The sequence below is a fragment of the Mustela nigripes genome, chromosome 16 (assembly GCF_022355385.1).
Source record: "Mustela nigripes isolate SB6536 chromosome 16, MUSNIG.SB6536, whole genome shotgun sequence".
NCBI lineage: Eukaryota > Metazoa > Chordata > Mammalia > Carnivora > Mustelidae > Mustela > Mustela nigripes.
In genome coordinates, this window is record NC_081572.1 from 4,215,366 (window position 1) to 4,235,798 (window position 20,433).

The 20,433-nt window shown below is 62.5% G+C and overlaps 1 protein-coding gene and 1 long non-coding RNA gene across 4 annotated transcripts in view; both read right to left on the reverse strand.

Annotated features, from left to right (window-relative positions):
- SEPTIN9 (septin 9) overlaps positions 1 to 20,051 on the reverse strand; it is a 144,273-nt gene extending 124,222 nt beyond the window's left edge. Inside the window, exons 1-2 of one of the 2 annotated variants that reach the window (XM_059378415.1) lie at positions 19,946 to 20,051; positions 4,624 to 4,680 (exon numbers count right to left, since the gene is read on the reverse strand). In XM_059378415.1, coding sequence (XP_059234398.1) covers positions 4,624 to 4,680; positions 19,946 to 19,964 — 76 coding nt within the window. In that variant the 5' untranslated portion in view covers positions 19,965 to 20,051. Of the gene's footprint in view, positions 1 to 4,623; positions 4,681 to 18,205; positions 18,285 to 19,945 lie in introns of those variants that run through there. The other variant, XM_059378414.1, reaches the window with a different exon arrangement.
- LOC132003124 (uncharacterized) lies at positions 11,680 to 15,567 on the reverse strand. 2 transcript variants are annotated; one of them, XR_009400145.1, is made up of 3 exons: positions 15,029 to 15,567; positions 13,708 to 13,813; positions 11,680 to 12,495 (listed from the first exon to the last, which is right to left on the reverse strand). It is a non-coding gene; the product is annotated as an uncharacterized LOC132003124 (long non-coding RNA). The 2 variants fall into 2 exon arrangements; XR_009400146.1 differs by lacking the exon at positions 11,680 to 12,495 and adding an exon at positions 12,502 to 12,936.
- Positions 20,052 to 20,433: the final 382 nt, after the last annotated feature.

The following is a 20,433-nucleotide window of genomic DNA, read 5'->3' on the forward strand; positions in this document are numbered from 1 at the left end:
TCCAGCACCGAGGTCGGCTTCCCTGAGTCGACAACGAAGGCGCTCCATCCGGAGGCCTCCCGCGGCCCCGCTGTCCCCACCGTACCTGCCAGCAGAGCGGGCCCCCCCCCCCCCCAGCCTGGCCCAGCAAGCCAGGCCCAGCGCGAGGTTCCGGGCTGGGGCTGGCTACCTTCCTCTCAGGAACCCTCTCTCCACTCTTTCCTGAGCAGCAAGGTTCAGCTGTTCCTAAATAAATACGACCCAGCTACTCTCTGCCTTGGGAACGGCTGCGGGGTTTACAGGTGCGAACAGCCCGGGCCGGCCCCGTGGCTGTGGGAGTTCTTCCAGAACGGTGTGGAAGGGAACCAAGACCATGGAGAGGGGCGGCCCAGGCCCGGCTGAATTCCGCCACAAACAGGTCTCGTGCTCTGTCACCCATCCTGGGCAGGGCCGGGCCGGAGCCAGAACCTTGTGCCTCCAGGAGAACCCGCAGCCCCTAAGGCACGAGGGGACGGCGGAGCGCCGAAGCCCGGATCGGGAGCATCTGCCCCGCAGCCCCTCTCCCCAGATCACTGAGAAAGCCCACGAAGGGCTAGTGTCTTCCCCTTCCTGCCGAGAGCCCAACGCTCTGCCCGCTCGCTCACTCGGTGCCCAACACGTGCTCGCAGGAAGAACAATGAACCTGAAGAGCCAACGGGTCGGCTCTACCGGCCAGCTCGGCCCGACAGAACGTTCTAGGATGACGTCAACGTGCTCGATCTACCGCCTGCAATGTGGGGGCCACGTGTGCCCACGGCCGCCGGGCTGCGCTGCTCCTAAATCCTCCTCCCCAGAGACGCTGCATTCTCAGTGAATTTCTTCACCGGAACACGAAGAGAAAAGCTACTTTTCAGCCAACGCAAAAGAAGGCTGACTTTTCTATTTTAAACTCATTCTTGGGCCCATCACCCCAAGCTTGTCCTTCCCAGTTGAATGCAACAGTATTTGCGGCCTGCGAGCCACGTGCCGTAAGAACATGCAGCCCTGTGGGCCGGAGGACAAAGAAACCCCCAAGGCCAACGCTGGGGATGAACAGGTTGGGTCAAAGTCAAGACCTTCAGAAGTACGAAGGTACAGGGACTGTCCCGGCACCGTGGCCGGGGGGAAGCCGGGACGGCCTCCCCGTCTAGGAGGGAGGATGGGGCAGCGAGAGCCTGGAAGGAGAGACAGGTCAGGCTGGGAAGCGCCTTGAACACCGTCCTGTGCTTTAGTTCATCCCGCGCTTTGGAAAAGGCAACTAGGGGTCCTTTAAGTAAGAGGCCATGACCAGGTCTGTTTCGGGTAATCACACGGATGGAGCCTGTGCGCGCAGGCGGGTCTCGGTAAATGCCACTGACCGCGACGGGGCCAGGGGAGCGTCCGTGGGGAGAAGGGCGAGACGCGGGGGGCACTGATGCCTGACCGCACCCAGGTCACTCGAGGGCAGGGGCAGTTGAGAAGGTCTCAGTGACCTGCTGACCTGACGGTGCTGGGGGGGCATCGGTCAAGGTCGACGGCTGAGATTTCCTGCTTGAGGACCTCCGTGCACGGCCAGGCTGAGACCCGAGAGACACCGAGGAGGAGCGGGTGTCCGTGGGTGGGAAGAGCGGCACCAGCGAGGGGTGCCTGTGGGAGCCTCGGGCAAGGCCCACGGGCAGCCAGACTCTGGCAGTGTCTTCCTTGACCGCCGCCAAGCCACACTCTCCCCGCCCCGGCCCACATGGCTGGGACGCCGGCAGCCGGGCCCTGCGTACAGCCGGGCGTCCTGAGCGCGAGGCGGAGAGCTCCCCGGAGCCGGGAGCAAGGAGGCGTGTGCGAGGCTGCACGGAAAGACTGGGGGAGGGCGGGAACCCGCACCAGGGATGCCGTGGGGCCACCACTCGTGAGGCGTAAGGGCAGAGACACGGCCCAGACAGCAGCGTTTCAGGGAGACCCTTCTGCGGGGAGCGTGCCGTCCACCCAGCCGGACCCAGAGGATGTGCACGGGCTTCCTGGGGCTGCTGTCACAGATCGCTATGACAGAGAGGCTTAAAACAACAGAAGTGGATTGTCTCCCCGTTCGGGAGGTGGAAGCCCAAAATCAAGGTTAGCAGCGGAGGCCGAGCTTCCTCCAGCGGCTGCGGGAAAAACGCTTCCTGCGTCTTCGAGCGTCCCTGGGCTTGCGGCCACCTCCCTCCATCTCTGCCTGGGTCCTCACGTGGCCTGCTCCCCTGTACGTCTCCCCTTCCCGTAAGGCCCTCCGCCATCGGCCTTAAGAACCACCCTAAGTCCAGCAGGATCTCATCTCCGGGGCCTTCACTGACCGCGCTTCTAAGAGATGCATTTCCCAGTCGGGCCACTTTCTGAGGTTCCGGGTGAACAAGAATTCTGGGGGGACGTTAGTCAACCCCCTACAGCAGGGATGAGGCCACCCATCTCAGAGGCACTGGGAGGAGGAAGAGCGGGATACGGAACACACCGGATGTCCGGGCACAAAGAGAGGCTCTGAGGAGTCCCAGGGGGACAGTCGGGCAAGGCTGGAGGGGCCGGCCGCGGGAGGTGAGGAAGCCGGCCAAGGGGAAACACTGTGCAAGCTGTGGGAACCAGGACAAAGGTTGGCCAGAGACAGTGGCCTAGAGGCAGCGACCCACAGAGGCCGCTCGAGGCTTGTGGGAGAACACACCGGAAGGCCACTTGGGAGGTCAGAGTGTGGGCATCCGCCTGGGGACACACACGGGTGCATGGGGACACGTGAGGATGTTTCCAGCGGCGCCTAGGACAGAGGAAGGCTTCCGCCGACCTCCAACAGCAGGCCCACACCAAGGAGCCATCGCCCACGGGCAGTACACACGAACAGGGCTACACGTGCCGGCGAGGACGATCTCAGAGACATCGTGTCGCCTGAAAAAGCAAAGAGCACCTTTGAGCCGACGCCCCTCGGACGGCCGACAGGCAGCTGCCGGTCCGCAGGGGGAGACACATGTCGTCCAGACACACAGCACACGTGCGCTGGCAGTGACCAGGGAGTCACCCTGGCAGGAAAGGGCATGGGGAGGGTCCCCCGGGCGCTCACACCGCACCTAGAACACCTTATTTCTCAAGAGGGCTGGTGGGCACACGACTGGCTTATTTCCTTCTTTCCAGTGTTTTTACAGGGTCTACCAATCCCATTTTTCCAAGAAGGGCAGAAAGTAAGGTCATAGGAGGGTGGACCATGGGCACGGCTTGAGCTGGTGGCCTGTGGCTTCTGCCAGCATCAACCTCGTGAAGAGCCTGAGCTCACAGAGGTTGTGCTGGGATACCGCCCCTGGCCCTCTGGAAGGACTAGGGGTCTGGGGTCCCGGACGCAGGAGGCCAGGCCGAGTGTGCGACAAGAGGGGAGGGCGGGTGGCGGCTCCAAACAGGGATCCTGCAAGGGTCAGAGGGACCAGGGCACTGAGAGGCTGGGGGTCCAGCGAAGACCCCCATCGGGACCCCGGTCTTAGCCGCGGGACGGCTGGGATTAGAGAAGGAGCCAGGAAGACAAGGAAAGGGTGTCCCGAGGCAGAGCCCAGGCAGGCCCCCCCAGAGAGGATTTCGTGTGTCAGCAGGCGCTCCCAAGAAAACCCAGATCGCGGGCGCACAGCTCTGGGCTGCAGCAAATTATGCCTTAGGCTTCCAAGCGGACCGTGGCAGCGGCTGCCAAGTGCTGACGGCACAGAACTGGCCAGTCTGAGCCCAGGGAAGCAATGGCCAGAGGAGACTGTGTCCACATGGCCCAGGGCGCCAGTCTCCGGACACCTCAACCCCAGAGCTCAGCAACCTGGCCCTGGCCCCGGCACCAGGCGAGGCCCTTAGACCTGGCCTGGCTGCTGGAAGAGCAAAGAAGCAGACCAGCTGCGGGGCCCCAGAGGAAAGTTCCCCAGAAAGACAGGCCGGGCCGTCCAGTGGTTAGTAGCCCGACGTGGCTACAGGGGGCGGAGCTCTTGCGTAACCGCGGATGTGAATCACTCAGCCGCCCGGGAGACCTCCAGCCGGGCGTCACCCTTCCCTTCCCACACCCAGCCCCGTCCTGCACCACAAGGGGCCTCAGACACAGCCGTGGGGACATCGCGGCCTGTGCATCCACAGGCCCCTGATACTCCCACCCCCGTTCCCTGCCAGGCTGCCCCTCGGCTGCCCCACAAGCCCGGGGGTGCCCAGCCCGTGGGCAGGTGACACCTCAGACGGACAACCCTCGCGGAGGTTTGTTGCCGGAGCCCCCTCAGTTCTGCAGGGCGTGGGAAGCAGCAGGGGTCCGTGGCTGCTCAGAGTCAAAGCCTCCCGCCCCTGGGCTGCCCATCCGTCCCTCCGCGCCTCCGCGGGGCAGCCCAACAGCATCCACACCCGCCTCGGTCCTCTGTCCTCTGTCCCCCACACACACGTGGCCTGCTCCCTGGGCCAGGGCTGCCTCCCTACAGAGAGGCGCCCCCGCTCCCACGAGACCCACCTCTGGCAGACTGTGCTCAGCAGGCCTGAAAGCCACCTGAGTCGGAGCCATCAAAGACCAGGCCTCCCTGGGCGGCAGGCAAGCCCCCCCCCCCCTCCGCTCACCTCAGAAGGCCAGGTGGGCTAGAGGGCTGGGCCAGAAGAACCGGGGGGGGGGTCACGGCTGAACAAGCTACTCACCTGGGCCGGTGGGGTCGCCGAGCTTCCGGAGACGGTTGCTGGAGGTCCGCGTGACTCCTAGAGACAGGGGCAGAGGGCAAAGGTCACACCGGGCCGCTGGAGGGCGGTTCGCACGGGAGATAACCTCACCCATGCTCTGCAGGGGGCTCCAGGACCAGGAACCAGTGGCCCTGGTCCTCCCCCCCCCCCCCCCGACCCCCTGCCCCAGCTGCCCCCCTCAAGGACAGCCACTGCCTTCCGGACGCCGGCGGCTGGCGGGCACCAGGCCGAGCCTTTGGCGCAACGTTTCCCGCCCAGCTCTCACTCCCCGTCTCACCGCTGCCTTTCAGCGGGGCTGAGCCACGTGCCTGGGGCCGCACAGCTACTAGCAATTGAGCCCATCAACCTCCAAAACCCAGGCTTGGCCAAGTGGCTCCTCCACCCCGACTGTCCGCAGGACGGTGAGAGTGCCGGCGCCCAGTCAGGCTCCAGCCACCCCCGGGATAAAGCTGGTCGACCCGCATCGCGAACTGAGATTTCCCTGCACCCGGGGCCCGACCCAGCCCCTCTGCTCTGGGGCGGGGCAGAGCCAGACTGGATTCAGGAGCGTGAAGGATGAGCGGGTCCCTCCCACCACCGCAGGAGGGGACGAGGACAGAACCGCAGGGGAACGCGGCCCCGTGCTGCAGGCGCCGGGTCCCGACACGCAACCCCCGGGTCCGGCGGTGCTCTCCGGAGAGGTTTACAGCAGGCAAGTCCGGACTCGAGGGGATTTGGGGAGCTGCTAAGCCAAGCAAACCCAGGGCTGCCAGGAAGGGGATCCACGGGAGGGACAGGGAGCGCGACTGCTGCTCCAGAAGCGGGCTCCCTGGGCAACCAAGCCATCCCTTGGAGCTGTAGGGACACCCCACTTTGGCCAGCAGAGGCCCTCCCTACACACAGCAAGAGGAGCAGAGAAGGGGCCTGGGGCTAACCCAGAAACCTCCCGGACCCCCACCCAGAACGCCGGCCTCAGAGGTGCCGTCCTCCAGAGAGGCCCTTGGAACATTCATTCATTCCACAAACCCACTCCTCAACGACGGGCCACGGAGAGGGGATGCAGCCGGCATTGTTCCTAGCGGTTCCAGAGCTCCCGGCGGGCCAACCTGCACGGCGGGCTTCGTGCCCAGCTCCCCGGGGACTCACATGCTCTCCACGTCCGGAGGACAGGGATGGACTGAGCACCAAGAACAGAACGTGTGCGGCTCGTCCTGCAGGGTCTAGTGTTGACAGACACCAGCCGCCAAGCCCAGGTCTCTTTCCAGGGCTGGGGAGGACCCCAAGATGCGCCCCAAATGTTGAACCCAGACGCCGTGAAACAAGGCCAAGGAAGGCATGCGGCAGGAGACCCAAGAGCCTGAAGCGACCAGCGAGGCTTTGAGGAGGCAGGGAGGGCCATGCGGACCCTTGCAGAAGGCTCGGGGGACGCTGGGCGGTCATGGCCACGTCCAAGCACCGAGGCTCTGGGATGGTCACGAGCTCATATCCGTTCCCCACACACCCCCACCGGGCAAATGCTACCACTGCCACTTCAGAGCAGGGAGGCTCGGACATCCCCCGTCTCCGACAGAGCCCCCCCCACCCCACCCCAACACCCCATGTCATCTGACTGCAGCCAATGGCATTCCTCGGCCTCCAGGATGACACAAGCCCGTCCCCCACTGGTCTGTTTCTCTGGTGAACCCCGACGATCACAGTGACCTCACCCGGCAGACACACAGGCCTCCCTCCACCGTCCCCGCCTACTCGGACGCACGTCTGCTCACGGCCGAGCGGTGACTGTGATCCCTCCTCGGACGTCCAACCAGAGCACAGGGACTCCAGGCCAGCCCTGCCGGACAGGAAGCCTGGGCCACGGCCTCAGGTCTGCTCGGGCAGGTCCCACCTTGGACTTCCAGAACAGACAGCTCTCTTAAGAAAGGGAGAGGTTGGGCCTGAAGTGGCTTTGGTGGGCTTCCCAGGGCAGGGAGGGGCGGGAGGGGACAGGCCCTGCTCCTACGGCTGCTGAGGCCTGAGCACGGGCATCCCCGGCCTCCGCAGGCCTCCCTTCCACGATGGCTGTCACCTCTCCCCTGAGCGGGAGCAACACAGCAGGAGAATCACCATCTCATCATCACGCCCTCACACACACACACACACACACACACACACACGAGCCACTCAGAGGTCCCACTGCCGGGCTAAGAGCGGCACCAGTGAGCCACGCCATGCCCGTGAATCCAGCGAGTCCCCAATATGGAAACCGTACGGGGCGAGGAACGGACAAGGAACGGGCCCAGCATTCCTGTGGACTGACTCACTTCCGGCTGCGACTCCCCCTGGGCCGGCGGGACGCCCACCCGTGCCCCTGCCTCTGTCTCTGGCAAAGGGGTAAAAAAGGTCCCATTCTGGTTCCACAGCCCCCCCCCGCCCCCCAAGCTCCCTTCTGGGCTCGCTGCTCCCCAAACCCGGGCTGAGGCTGGAGCCATGGCCAGGAGGAAAACAGCATCTGTCTCAGATTTCTTGGGTGGAGTTTTGTTTTATTTGTGCTGTTTATTTTTCCAATTTCCCAAAACACATGGCTGGTGCCAGGCAGCCCCTGGCGCGGAGAAGACACCGGGCACGTTGGTTCCCAAGCCGGGTTGGTGGCGGCCTGAGGTTCCCACCCTCGCACAACATCCCCGCCCAGCGCAGCCAGCCCGCTCCGCCCGGCCTCCGCCGGGGAGGGACACACGGCCAAGAGCTACCGAAGCCCAGCTCCGTGGACCTCATCGCTCAGGCCCGCGTCGGAGTCCAGTGAAGAGGGAGCTGGAGAAGCCTCCAAGCCGTCTAAGCGCTCAGTTGCTCCAGTGGAGAATTGAGTTATTTTCATGTGATTTTAAAATAAAACATATTCTGAAGGAAAGGAGGCGATTTGCAATTTGGCTGTCTGGAGGGAGTTCCCAGAGGCCCGGGAGGCAGGGAAGCCAGCAGTCCGAGGAGGAGCAGGGTTCAAATCCGGGGTTTGCCAGGGACTAGCTGCCACCCTGCACCCCAGGAAATACGGTCCCCGTGCCAGCGCCGGCTGCCTGACCCGCCGCCCGCGGACAGAACGGAGCGCACGCGCATGGGTGACCGAGGTTAAATGGGGCCACACGCCGTGGGCACTCGGCACAGCACCTCGTGTGAAGTAAGCACTCAATAAATTATATGATTATCATGGTTTTCACGGTTATCATTCCCCAGCCACACACGCCAGCCTGAACCCCGGGATCTACAAATTGGAATCGACAAAGCCTGGCTGCCCCGAGCCGATGCGTTTAAACAAACTGAGTTTGTGTAAGACCCGGAGGGAACAGTCATGCTTGAGGAACCCAGGATCTGGGCGCTCTCCGAGACCCGGGCACCCCAGAAACTCCAAGGCTGGGCACAAAGGCCATTTCACAGACAGTCACGAACTGCGCACCCATGACACACACCGGTGAATTGTAACGTGTTAAGCCCCGAGCCCTCGAGTCTGAAACACCCTTCAGGTGAGTCGGGGCAGCGGGAGCAGGGGGCAGAAAGCAGGACTCACGCCTGGCCGGTGTCTTTCTTTTTTAAGATTTTTTTTTCTTTTTTTTAAGATTTTGTTTATTTATTTGACAGACAGAGATCACAAGTAGGCAGAGAGGCAGACAGAGAGAGAGAGGGGGAAGCAGACTCCCCGCTGAGCAGAGAGCCCGATGCAGAGCTCGATCCCGGGACCCTGGGATCAGGACCTGAGCCGAAGGCAGAGGCTTAACCCACTGAGCCACCCAGGTGCCCCCCCCCACCCCGCCGGCCGGCATCTTAAAGGGGATGACAGCGCGGCATTCAGGAGCGGGAGAGAAGATGCCAGACCAGGAGCGGTGGCTCCTCGGTCCTCGAGAAAAAGGCCGTGATCCCGGGCAGGGCTGGGCGAAGGGGGATGGCCTGGGAGGCGTTTTCCCATAGAAACAGCCTGCGGGGAGGGCCAGCGGAGCCACCGTGGCAGCAGCCCAGGGGCAGAGCCCACCTCCAGGGCAGACACCCTCACGCAGGGGGAAACCGCCCAACTCCCCTTCGCCACGTGGCCCCAGGGCATCCCTACACCGCCCCCGCCCCCGCATAGCAGCCCCGCCCCCCGTCTGGTGGGCATCCCCGTGGGCCTGTAACCTGGGGAGCGTGCACAGGGGAGACAGGGAGGGGGTGCAGTGGGCACGAAAGCCCTGCATGTCCTCCTTCCAGCCAAGTTTTTATGATGGGTCGGACCCAGTAAATTCTAAGTTCGAGATGCTTAAACAGGCCCTGAGACATCTAAGCACACTCCCGAGGTCATGGGTCATTATTAGCTGTGAGTTTAATAACCACGCACAGCCTCGGGGCCACAGTGTCTCTGCCCAGGATCCGGCGGCTGTCCCCAGCCCCTCTGGGGTCATGCACAGCCGAGACGTCCTGACCCCGGTGGACGATGACACACACACACGCACACCCCGTTCTGCTCTGTGCCAACAACAAATGAAGTCTGGCCAGTACCTTCCTCCAGTCAAGAAGACACCGTGTTGCAGGCAGAGGCCGCTATGAAAATTCACACCAACGTCCATTTTCAGTAAAGAACAGAAGAATCCATTTTCAACTTTTGTCTTCAAACCTCTGAGTCCGAGTCTCTCAGGAAAGGACAGGGAGGTCCCAGCGACCTTGGCCCGGAGCCGCGTGTGCCTCCACCTCTGAGCCCAGGATGGGGGCCCCCGGGACGTACAGTCTTCACCCCCCTTTCTCCATGGCTCACGTGCCCACAGGAGCTGGGAGGGGCTCCCCCAAAGTCAAGGGTCGCAGTGGGAGAGTCAAACTCGAGGCTCATCGTGCAAAGAGCCTAAGATGAGGCCATGAGCTCCTCCGTCTTCTCCCAGCCGCCGCCCTCGGCCTTTGCTGCCCGCAGAGGCGAGCGCCGGACGGACGCACTGGGGAGGTGGGGACGCCCTCCTGATCACGTCCCAAGCGCTGACCGCGTCCCTGGGCAAGCGCTGTCTCTCTGATCCTGAGTGTCCGCGTCTACGCGGAGCAGACTCCTGAGTGTGTGTCACCGAGTTTCCACTGCCCCGGGCACTGGTCAAGGACTACGGAATACAACAGTGACCCGAGGGGACCTGGGCTCTCCCGGCGGTGCTCACGGACTCCTCAGGAGCCACCCCGGGTGTCCAGCTCACGCGTCGGGAAGGTGCCGGCAGTTTAGGCACATGGCGGGGGGCGGGGGGCTCTGCTCTGCCCTCTCCAGACAGCAGCCAGCGACCTCCCCCACGACATGGTGCTGACCAAGGTCCCACAGAGCCCTTTCCACAGAGCTTCACCAGCTGGGCGTCCGGACTCTGGGCCCCACCCCTATAAACTACACGGCCATATAAAATACACTCAGCTGAAAAAAAAAAAAGAAAAGAAAAAGAAAAGAAAATACACTCGGCTAAACCTAATTTCAGGTAAACAACAGATGATCTTTAAGCAGGAGGCTATCCCTCCATTCCTCACCCCTCCGAGGCTCTCCTTGGCGTGGCAGAAGAGCTATGGTCCACGGGACGACCTGGTCCCCAGGTCTGCCACCCAGTGTGGGGGCGGGGTGCTTGGAAGGAGCCTGGAAGGTGGGAGCAAGGGAGAAATGGGGTAGATCCTGCCCGCCTCTCTGCCTTGGAAGGTTTCTCTGGCCCCTGATCTTGTCTCTGCTGAGTGCGGCAGCTTGGGCCGGGCAGGCCCACCTTTGCCCCACTACTATCAGGTGACAAAGGACTAGGGACACCACCTCCTCCCTCTGACCCTCTGACCTGGGGGGGGGGGGGGTGGCTTCCTGCGGCTAATCTGTAGCTTGTCTCCAGGAAGCCAAGGAACCTTAAGCTCCAGGCCCTTGGCTGACAGGAGAAGGGCCCTAACAACACAGCCACGGGGTGAAACGCTTTTGTAAAATTTGCAAAATAGAAAATATCTTAAATCCGATCTGGCAAAATCACTGTCTGGGTCCACTCTGCGTTCCTGCCCATCACACTTCTCCTGCGTAAGTACCAGTGGAGGGTGGGGCTCCCACCCAGGACAGGTTGGATGGAAAAATATGTCGAGTTTGGACCCGGCTGGGGTATACTGACGTGGTTCACCGCCATGTCTGTGTTTGCTCAGGGGACTGCTGACCACCCAGGGTGGCCGTCCAGCTACACGCCCTCCGATCTGTGTGTTCTGCGGAATCAGAAGGGGTAAGATGTGAGCACGACCTGAGCGCCTGGTGGAAAGATGCGGGCAGTGGGGGGAAGCGAGATGTGGCATGTGTGAGGCCAGGAACGAGGCCGCGGAAAAGTCCACGGAAAATCATTGTTTTAAGTGGAGAATTCGATTCTCTTCCACGGTGAGTCAAAGCGAAAAGCATCTCTGGTTAGTAATAAACATACAGTTACAAATGCTCCACAGTTTCCTATTTCATTCCTAAAAGGATGTCTCTAAGGAGACATTATCTTCAAGATAGACTTGATCAGAATCCTTGTGTTTGTAGGACAAGAATGGGGGCGGGGCCACAAACTGTGTGAGGTCACACTTCTTTTAAAAAGGGGAGCAATATTCTTTCTTTCTTTCTTTCTTTTAGGATTATATTTATTTATTTGCCAGGGAGAGAGAGAGCACAGCAGGAAAAGGGAGCAGAAGAAGAGGGAGAAGCAGGCTCTCCACCGAGCAGGGAGCCTGACGTGGGACTCGATCCCAGGGCCCAGGGATTGTGACCTGAGCCGAAGGCAGAGGCTTCACCAACTGAGCCACCCAGGCACCCCACAAGTATTCTTTTAAAGACTTTTTTGGGGGACGCCTGGGTGGCTCAGTTGGTGAAGCAGCTGCCTTCGGCTCAGGTCATGATCCCAGCGTCCTGGGATCGAGTCCCACATCGGGCTCCTTGCTCGGCAGGGAGCCTGCTTCTCCCTCTGCCTCTGCCTGCCACTCTGTCTGCCTGTGCTCGCTCTCTCCCCCTCTCTCTCTCTGATAAATAAATAAAATCTTTAAAAAAAAAAAAAAAAAAGACTTTTTTTTTTTTTTTTTTTTTTCAATCTGAGAGTGTGTGCGCTTGAGCCAGGTTGGGAGGGCGGAGCACAGAGGGAGAGGGAGAAGCAGACTCGGATCTGAGCAGGGAGCCCCACTCTGGCTCCATCCCACGACCCTGAGATCACGACCTGAGCTGAAACCAAGAGTCAGATGCTCAACCGACTGAGCCACCCAGATGCCCCTGAAGTCCCACTTTTTCATGCATCCCAACTACCAAAAGGAAAAGAACAAACTTTGATTAACCAAAAAATGAATGACCTTTCCACTCCCCCATGAGAAAGTGATGTTACCCAGTCATCGTGTAAAGAAGCGATCAGAGTTCGTAGCCAAAACTACAATAGGAAAAAAACCAGGGCTTTGGGGAAAGCATTGGTAGGTGATTGGTAAAAGCATTCCTATTTTTTAAAATTTTCTGGTACTTATTGGATTTGCCAGCTGTTTAAAATTTACGATTCGGGGGCACCTGGTAGGCTCAGTCGGGGGAGTGTGTGACTCTTGACCTCGAGGTTGTGAGTTCGGCACCACGGTGGGGGCAAAGCTGACTTTAAAAAGAAAATCCTTAAAAAAAAAAAATAAAATCTACAATCAGGTGTTCTTTCTTTCCTCAGTCTCAATGAGGAATCACGTGCATGCTTTTCAAGGGCTGTAGAGACACCACGCAAGCCGGATCTGCCCCCAGCTGCTGCTCTCCGTCCTCCGTGTTAGCAAAGACCCGACACTGAAGTCCTGTTCCAAGTCCTCGAGCGGTTTCTGAGTCCCGGTCAGACCCCAAAACACACGCCGGGAACGAGCCGTGCCCGTGACAAAGATGAGATTAAGCACAGGCCAGGGGACCTGCAGTCTCGAGAACGGAGAAGAAGCCATCAGAAACTGCTGACCGCCGCAGGAAGGAGAAGGAGGAAGGGCCCCCAGAATGCGCGGAAGGCTTTGCCGATCTCTGGGCCCCGCCGCTGACCGTGCCCCAAGTCACCGAAGAGCCAGACGTGCTTCACTCTGGCTTCGGATGGTGGCGGGAGTGTAACAGCAGGACACGCCTTGGGGAGGGGTAGGGTCAGGGTACAGAGGCCCTGGCGGCGCGGGCTGTGCAGGCAGCGCTGCTGACCGACCCCTGGAGCCTGGAGTTCCAGAAGGAGTCGCCGCACAAGTCACCAGGTAGCAGAGGGAATGGTCACCAGGAGAGGCGGTCAGTCACCTGGGGCGACTGGCCCCAAGATTGGGGCATTCAGGCTGGCTCAAGGAAGTCGGGGGACACCTCCAAGGTACAGATACGTCCACCTGCAGGGGACCACAGAAGGGACGAAGGGAAGGAGGCCCCAGGGTGGGAACCCTGACCTCGCGCACCAGCCTGAGGCAGGAAGCAAGCCCTGTAGGCAAGACGGTTGATCTTTCATTGATTTTTAATTAAAAAAAAAAAAAAAAGTTTATCCTCATAGAGCAGGTAGGGGGAGCCCCAGAGTCTCCTCCTCCCCTTAGGGGGACACCGATGGGGGCCCCCACCCTCAAGACTGTCTAAACAGACTCACTTCCCAAAGGCCCCACTTCCACATCCCAACCCCCTTGGTGGGGGCCTGGCTCCACCGCAGGGATCTGGGGCCGATCTCCGGAACGAGTCAGTCCTCCAAGCGGACTGATGCGAGCAAACGGCATTTTCTGTTCATCCAGCCTCCCTACAGAACGCCGCGGGAAGAACACTTGTCTGGCCCTGGAGGCCATCCCAGGAATGAGGGGAACAAGGAGTCATCGTGTGCAATGTTTCATTCAGCTAATTACCTGGCGACGTCCTGGTCTCCCAGCAGCCCGCGTCCCCCAGCCGGGAGCGCGGCTGCTGTCACACCTGCAGGTCAGCTCAGAACCCTCGGTTCGAGGGACGGGGACCCTCCCTCCCCATCCCAGCTGGCAACAGAGGGTCCGTGTCGTACGAGGGTGGTTAAGTCCGTTAAGGAACTCCGAAGAGCCAGGAACGGAGCCGTCCACGCATGAGATCTGATTCCAGGTGGAAAGAGCAGAACCAGAACCAGGGGTGCGGGGTGGGGGGGTAGCGCATACCTCTGGGGAAATACGTGCCACCCCTCCGAGGATCAGACGCTGTGCCCGCGGCCGAGGGCGCACAGAAAGCAAGGTCACGACTGATGGGACTGAAGAATTCACTTTCCTGTTCACACGGGCAGCAAGCAATGAACAAAACGACCCAGGGGGGCGGGGGGGAGGGGCGGACAAAAGAGAAAAAAGAGAGGCACAGTGTATAGAAAGCTCTTCTTTACGAAAGCAGACCCCCCAAACGGATGCGAAGGTCTGGCAGCTGGAGCGGCGCCCGCTGAGGGGCTGCCCCACCTCGGCCCCTTGTGCCAGAGGTGACGGGACACTGCAGCCGCCAGCAGTCGGCCACCGCCCCCTCCCCAGCCCCACACGGCCGCTGCCGTGTGCCCCGGAAGGTCACGCCACTCCCTGTGTCCCCCGCGGCGTCTACACTGGCTCTCCTGTATGCAGCCATCCGACCCCGGCTCCCCGACACCCACCCATTTGAACCTGTGGCCACAGAGCCAAAGTCACGGTTCTCTTAGTGCGTTTTGTGAACCCCAAATCCCACCCCCCCTCCCCGGTGGATTAGCCCAGTCCTTGACAGGCTGGAAGACAACAGGGGTTGGAGTTAACCCACTTCCAAGTGGCTTGGGTTACAGGAACATTCTTCTCCCACTGGGCTTGGGTCCTGGGGGGTGGGGGAGCGCAGTCCCTGGGAAGTCTGTGAAAGCCTCAGGACGCAGGTCAGATGGAGGTGCGGGCCCAGCCCGAGGCAACCTGCCAGCCTGCCCCTGCCTGGCCCCTCCTGGTAACCACACTGCCCAGGAGCAATCTCCAGCCCCGGCAGACAGTCACTGCCGCCTGCCTTTCAGCCGCTGCCTCAACATGCCTGGCCGGGCCGGGCCGAGGGGCCCTGGCTCAGCTCTCAGGGACTCGCACGGCTGCAGGACCATCCCCTGGTTCCCAGGTGCAGCCCGGAGGGCCCACGAAGGCCTGGGCACCACCCAGGTGTCACTGCACGTCCCTCAAGAGCAAGGCCTCTCCGGGAGGCAGAAGGAGGACCGTGGACGACCCCCGGCCCCGTCATCCTGTCTCGGCCCCACTGTGAAACCCCAGGCCAGCAGAAGACCGACTCTCCAAGGGGCATGAGCCAGCAGGACAGAGGTCTCCCCAGCCCTCCCCTCCCCACCCAGCACTTGGTGGGGTCCGCACACGCCACGTGGGGCCTGGAGCCAGCAGCCCTTGGAGGATGACCGGTGATGTGCGTTTCTGCCAGAGAAGGCAGGTAGCCTGGGCCCGAGGGCCACCCTGGGACCCAGATCGTCTTCCTCTCCCTGCTGCTGCTCACCTTCCTGTCCCGGGGGGCCTGCAGGCCGCAGGCAGTCACACTTCAGAGAACCAGGTCAGATTAGGCCGGGAACAAAGCTCAGTTGTTGCGAAGCTTCCAAAAGGCCACTGACAGCAAGATGCCCGGGGGCCACCGCCCCCTCCGCCGCCAGCAGCTCAATGCCCCCCTTCACGCAAGCTGCAATGGACCTGGGCCCCGGCGGGGACAGGGAGATAAGGCGGAGAGAAACTGGGCTGGGAGCAGAGGGCCACACTCAACCTAGAGACCCAAGGCCAGGCCACCCCTCCAGAGCGGCAGTGAGAGCCGCCAGAGGGCCGGAAGGACGCTCAGGGCCTGGCACTCAGTGGCACTCTGGGAATGAGTGACTGAACCCACAGGGAGAGTCCGAACAGGCCCGGAAGCTTGGGGAGACAGGCACCCCACAGCTCAGCCCCCGGTCCCTCCGGGAGGCTGGGTCCCTCGTGTGCTCTGCGCTGGTCCCCAGGGGGCTGCACCACCACTCACACCCACGGATCCCCGCCCAAACCCAGACCCCCAGACCACACCTCAAGCTGGGCATTCCACGATAATAGTTCCAACAGAGAGAGCCAGGAACCCAGCAATCACCTCCAGCCCTCCCTCCCCCAAGGCCACTGGCCGGTCCGCCCAGGAACTGGCGCTCCTCGCCCCAGGCTGGGCCCTGGCCGGGAGCGGAGGCTTCCTTATCGAGCACATCTTAGACAAACAGCACAGCCCACGCAACACTGCGCACGGACAAACAGCAGTGCAGAAACAAGGTCCCACCCCCAGGTCCCATCCACGAGGGGGGCCTGTGTCCGAGGGCTACCCCGGGGGGGTTGGGTGGGGGGTGGGGGACAGACTTCCTCCCGCTAGCGGGGTCCCTGGGTCCTCAGGTGAGATGCCCCCTGCTGATGCCCTCCTGGGAGGTGGAGCATGTGCACCTGGTGCGCGGGCTCTAGGCCTCTGCTCCCGAGGGGCAACCTCCTGTCCCCTCTGCACCTGTCCTGGCTCCAACCAGCTACTTGGAAGGGGGTGGATCTCCAGGAAGCAGGGGGGCGGCCCCCAACTCAGGTGCATGCCCCTGGACTCTCAGAACCCTCTGGGCTGGCGGGGGCGATGCTGCCGGGCAGGTGACCACGAGCCGGGGTGAGCCACAAGGGCGGGTAGGCGGACCCCCCGCGCCTGAGCGTGTGTCCCCGCCTCGGCACCAGGCCAGCAAGAGCGATGGCCCCGGGTCTCAGGCTCGGCCAGCTTGCTCACGACTCGGGAGGCTTCCGGGGTCCACGAGTCCCACGGTCCTGGGCACAAGCCCACAGCGCCACAGACTAACCGCTGCACAAAGCGGCTCTTTCTCGCTGAGACCCCGAATGAGCCAGAGACAAGGGGCAGCGAGGATGGGGGGGGGGGCAGAGATGAGGAAGAACCTGCCTCAGCACCCCTGCCCACGCTCACCCGGCAACCCGGGGTTAGCTCACTGGGGAAGTGTTCTCGGAGGTTCCTCTCCCTTCCTGTAAGTCAGGTCCTAGGGCACTGGGTGTGAGCGAGGCCACACTTTTCCAGGGGCAGCCGCAGACGCGGTCTCTGTCAGGCCCTTCCCCTGGGGTCCAGCCTCCTCCCCAGGCCTCTGGAGCTACCCAGGTCTCTGGAACCTCTGGTCGGCCAGGCACCCCTCTGGGAATATCCCGAAAGCCGACCTCTGACTAATTCCCAAGTGCACCCATAGACCAACCCCCACGCCCTGCTCTGCATTTCTGTGGTTCGAGGGTCTCAGGGAAGCGCCTGTGCCCATGAGAACTCCCGGGGGAGCCAGCGACACTGAAAGGCCAGGGCCCCGTGACCCGGCGTGCAGAGAGAAGCTCAGAACACCAGGAAGCAGAGGGGGTCGGACCGCGGCCCGCTCTGACGCCGAGGGGCCGAGGGAGAAGTCCGGGCCTGGGTCTCTGAAGCCGCACAGGACGCAGGGAAGATGGGGAGCTGCTGGGCTTCAGACGGCCTTCTCGGCCTTCCTGGAGTGGGGACGAATGAATGATGAAGACAGTCACAGCCGCCGAGGTACCTGGCAGACATTTCTAGGCCTATCACCCGCAGGGGCTCATGCAATCGTCACAAGTCAGCATCAGCCCCAAGCGAGATCAAGCACCTGCCCCACGGCGGGGAGGTGCAGCCTGCCTTCCAAGGACCCCACAGTCGGCCCCAGGCCACACTGCCTGCCCCCGACACCCGCCCTGCCCCCCACAGAACAGCGGGGGAAGTGGGTCCAGGGAAAGCTTGCCGACCGCAGCCCCCCACCCGGAAAGCCCTTTGCTATTCTCCCCCTACTCTCCACCTCTCGCTTCTCAAGGCCCAGGTCTCAATCTGGCCTCCCGCTCAAACCTCCCGGCACGCCCACGGTCCCTCCTTCCAGGGCATTCGGTGGCATCTGGAGCCCGTGGCTCAGATCGGGGTGGGGTGGGGTGTGTCCCCCCGCTGGCGTCTCCCCTGTGAGCAGGCAGCGAGGACCCCCGTCTTTTCAGCATCTTTGTACCCTCGCAGTACGTGCCCCACACACGGCACGAGTTCAGTGAACGCGTCCAGAACCAAGACACTTGGGATCCACCCAAAGCAGAGCTTAAAAATTCTTCCCGTTTCAGGGACTCATGAGTGCTCAAACCCAGCTCTACAAAGGACCCCCTTACAATCATTCCATTTCTTTCCGAGCCCATAAATAGGTCCAGAAGCAATAATCCCATTCAGTCCAGGCAGAAAAGAAAAGCCTTCTTGGCTGTCCTTGGATTTTCAACCCTTGGCGGCGGGGTTGGGGGGATTTTTAACACCCTCTGGGCTCTCCTTAATTTCAGAGCACAGATGCTACATAGGGGTCAGTCTGACTTCTGCAGAGCACCCCTCCGGAAAAGGGCGCGCCAAGAGAACGCATGCTCAAAATGAGGCCAAGAGGCCAGCCCGCCCCTGGGCCAGGCCCCTCCAGTCCACCCCACACAAGCGCAACCGAGGGACCCAGCCCGCCTTGGACTACTGCCAGCAGGGAAACAAACTGGAAGGGGTCCAAGCCCTCGCTGCTCCCATCCTCCAGGGTCCCGCCCCGTTAGGTAAACACAGGAGCCGAACAGGCCGCCCTTACAAGAGCTGGTTCCTACTCACCCCATTAAACCCTACTTCATCTTTCTTTTTTAAACTTACCTGGGGGGAGGGGGAGAAGGCGGAAGGAGAGGAGCTCAAGCCTGCTTTGGGGGCCCCCTGGCATCCACAGAGGATGGTCTCAAAGTCTCCCCAGGAAGAGGCCAAGGACCTATGACCTGGCAGGACCCACCTCGCCCCCGCTGTCCAGACCCACCAGCAGGAGGTCGAGCGCAATGAGCCCAGGGCGAGAGCCAGCAGAGGTCCCTGGGCTGCCCCTGGGCCAGCGATCCCAGGGAGAGGGCCGCACACAGCAGCAGTGCCCACAACCATCTCAAGTATTTGGAGCATGCTAGGGAGGAAGGGAGGCCAAGTGCCAAACCCCAGCATATGCCACCTGGAAGCCCCCCCCACCCCCCCACTCCATCAACGCGCCCACGCTCCTCAGATAGAGCTGCGCTGGGGGTGTCGGGAGGGCCGTGCTGTTTGCAGCTACGGGGTAAAAGTTGAAATTCTAAGCCACTGATCCAGAAGGGTATTTTCAGGGAAGTTCTGAGTAACCCTCTTTGAAACAAGTTATTCTTTATTACTCATTTCAGTTCCTGAATGTGGAAAGCAGGCAACTGAGAAATGGCCCAAAGGCAGGGGGGTGGCCCGAATGGCCGCCTCAGCGCCAGCTAAGTCCCATGATGCTGTCCTCTTATCAAGAAAAATCAGTTCCTGAGTCCTTGGCAGAAAACTTCATGTCCAAATAGATTACGGGGAGGGACACAGTTTGCAAGGTGAGCAAAAGAGAAGATTCCACTTATTATCTGAGAACTGAGGAGGACACGGATCCTGCCAGGATCCCTTGGTGGGGGGTGGAAGGGGGGGAACCACAAAGGGGAAAAAAAAAGGAGAGAGATCTGGGTTACCCTTGTCTGTCCTCCCGTGCTTGTGACCTCCGTTTACCCATCTGTGAAATGGAACTTCAGCCTGACCTGTGCGAGGGCACACCAGCCGGTGAAGTTAGGGTACCAGCACCTGTTGGGGGGATTGCCCCCAGACCCACCGGATGAACCCCGGGTACTAAGCCCGAGCCTTGCTGGACGGTCCCCTTTGGCAAACTTCCCGTACTCCCGCGGGTACAGGGGTAACAAACAGTTCCTCTGAAGAAAGGATGCTGCCGCCTGGACCACCACCAGCCCTGGAGGCTGAGCCCCAGGAAATCCTCCACGCCACCACTCCCTGCAAACACACGCATCCGCACACCGCACGCCGAGGCCCGCACACCGGGACCCGCACCCCGGGATCCGCACGCCTGGACCCGCACACTGGGAGGGGCGGCGCCTGGAGGGGCCCACGCAAGGGCCAGGAGGGCGAGCAGGAAGTCGGGCCGGCCTGGGGCAGCGGCCCCCAGGCGGCCCCTCCAGACACCTGAGCGAGCAGTGGCCGACGGCGGCGAGGGACCCCCGAGCCAGGCCGGGAGCGGGGCCAGCGTGCGGGGTCAGAGGCCTCGAGCGCCGGGACTCTCCCCCGCCCCCGCACGGGTGGTCCCGGACAGGCGCGCGGGTCCCGCGGCCTCGCAGCAAGGGGCAGCACCGAGTCCGCCGAGGGGCTCAGCGCGCGGAGGTCCCTGGATCGGGTCCCGTGTGGGGGCTGCGGACACCTGCCCCGCGCGGACGCCCCCACCCCACGCCGCGGAAAGCCTGAGCGGGAGCGCAGCGGCCCGCGACGTCCCCCCCGCCCGCCGCCCGCTCGGCTCAGGTGGGGAGCGATGGTCCCGGGACACCGACGCCCCCCCGCTCCGGCCGCGGCGCCCACCTGAGTACGACTTCTTCATGGTGTCGCCGCTCCCAGGAAAGTGTGGCGGCGAGGCCGCGGGGCGCGGGCTCCCGGGTCGCTAATCCCGGGCCCGGAGCGCGCGGGAGGAGGGGCGGGAGGAGGGGAGGCCCCGCCCCCGGCCCCGGCCCCGCCCCCGGCCGTGGAGGTGCAAGCCCGGCCCCGCCCCGCGCTGCACCTGGCGCTGCCCCGCGGCCCCCGCCCTGCGCCGGCTCCCCGCAGCACGTCGGAGGGTGGAGGCACCCTCGGGCCCCGCCGCCCGCACCGCCCACCCCCACCCCCGGTGCGAAGGGCTGGTCCCAGGCAGCTCCTTCCCTGCCCCGAGTCCGGGCGCTGGGGCCCCAGGTGGCCGCGGGGGCGGGGCGGTGCCCGGTGGGCCAGCCCCGGGGGGCACAGCCGGCCTCCCGCTTCGTCGCCCGGAGCAGGGCAGAGTGGGCCGGGTACCTGTCTGTCCATCTAGTGGTCAAAAG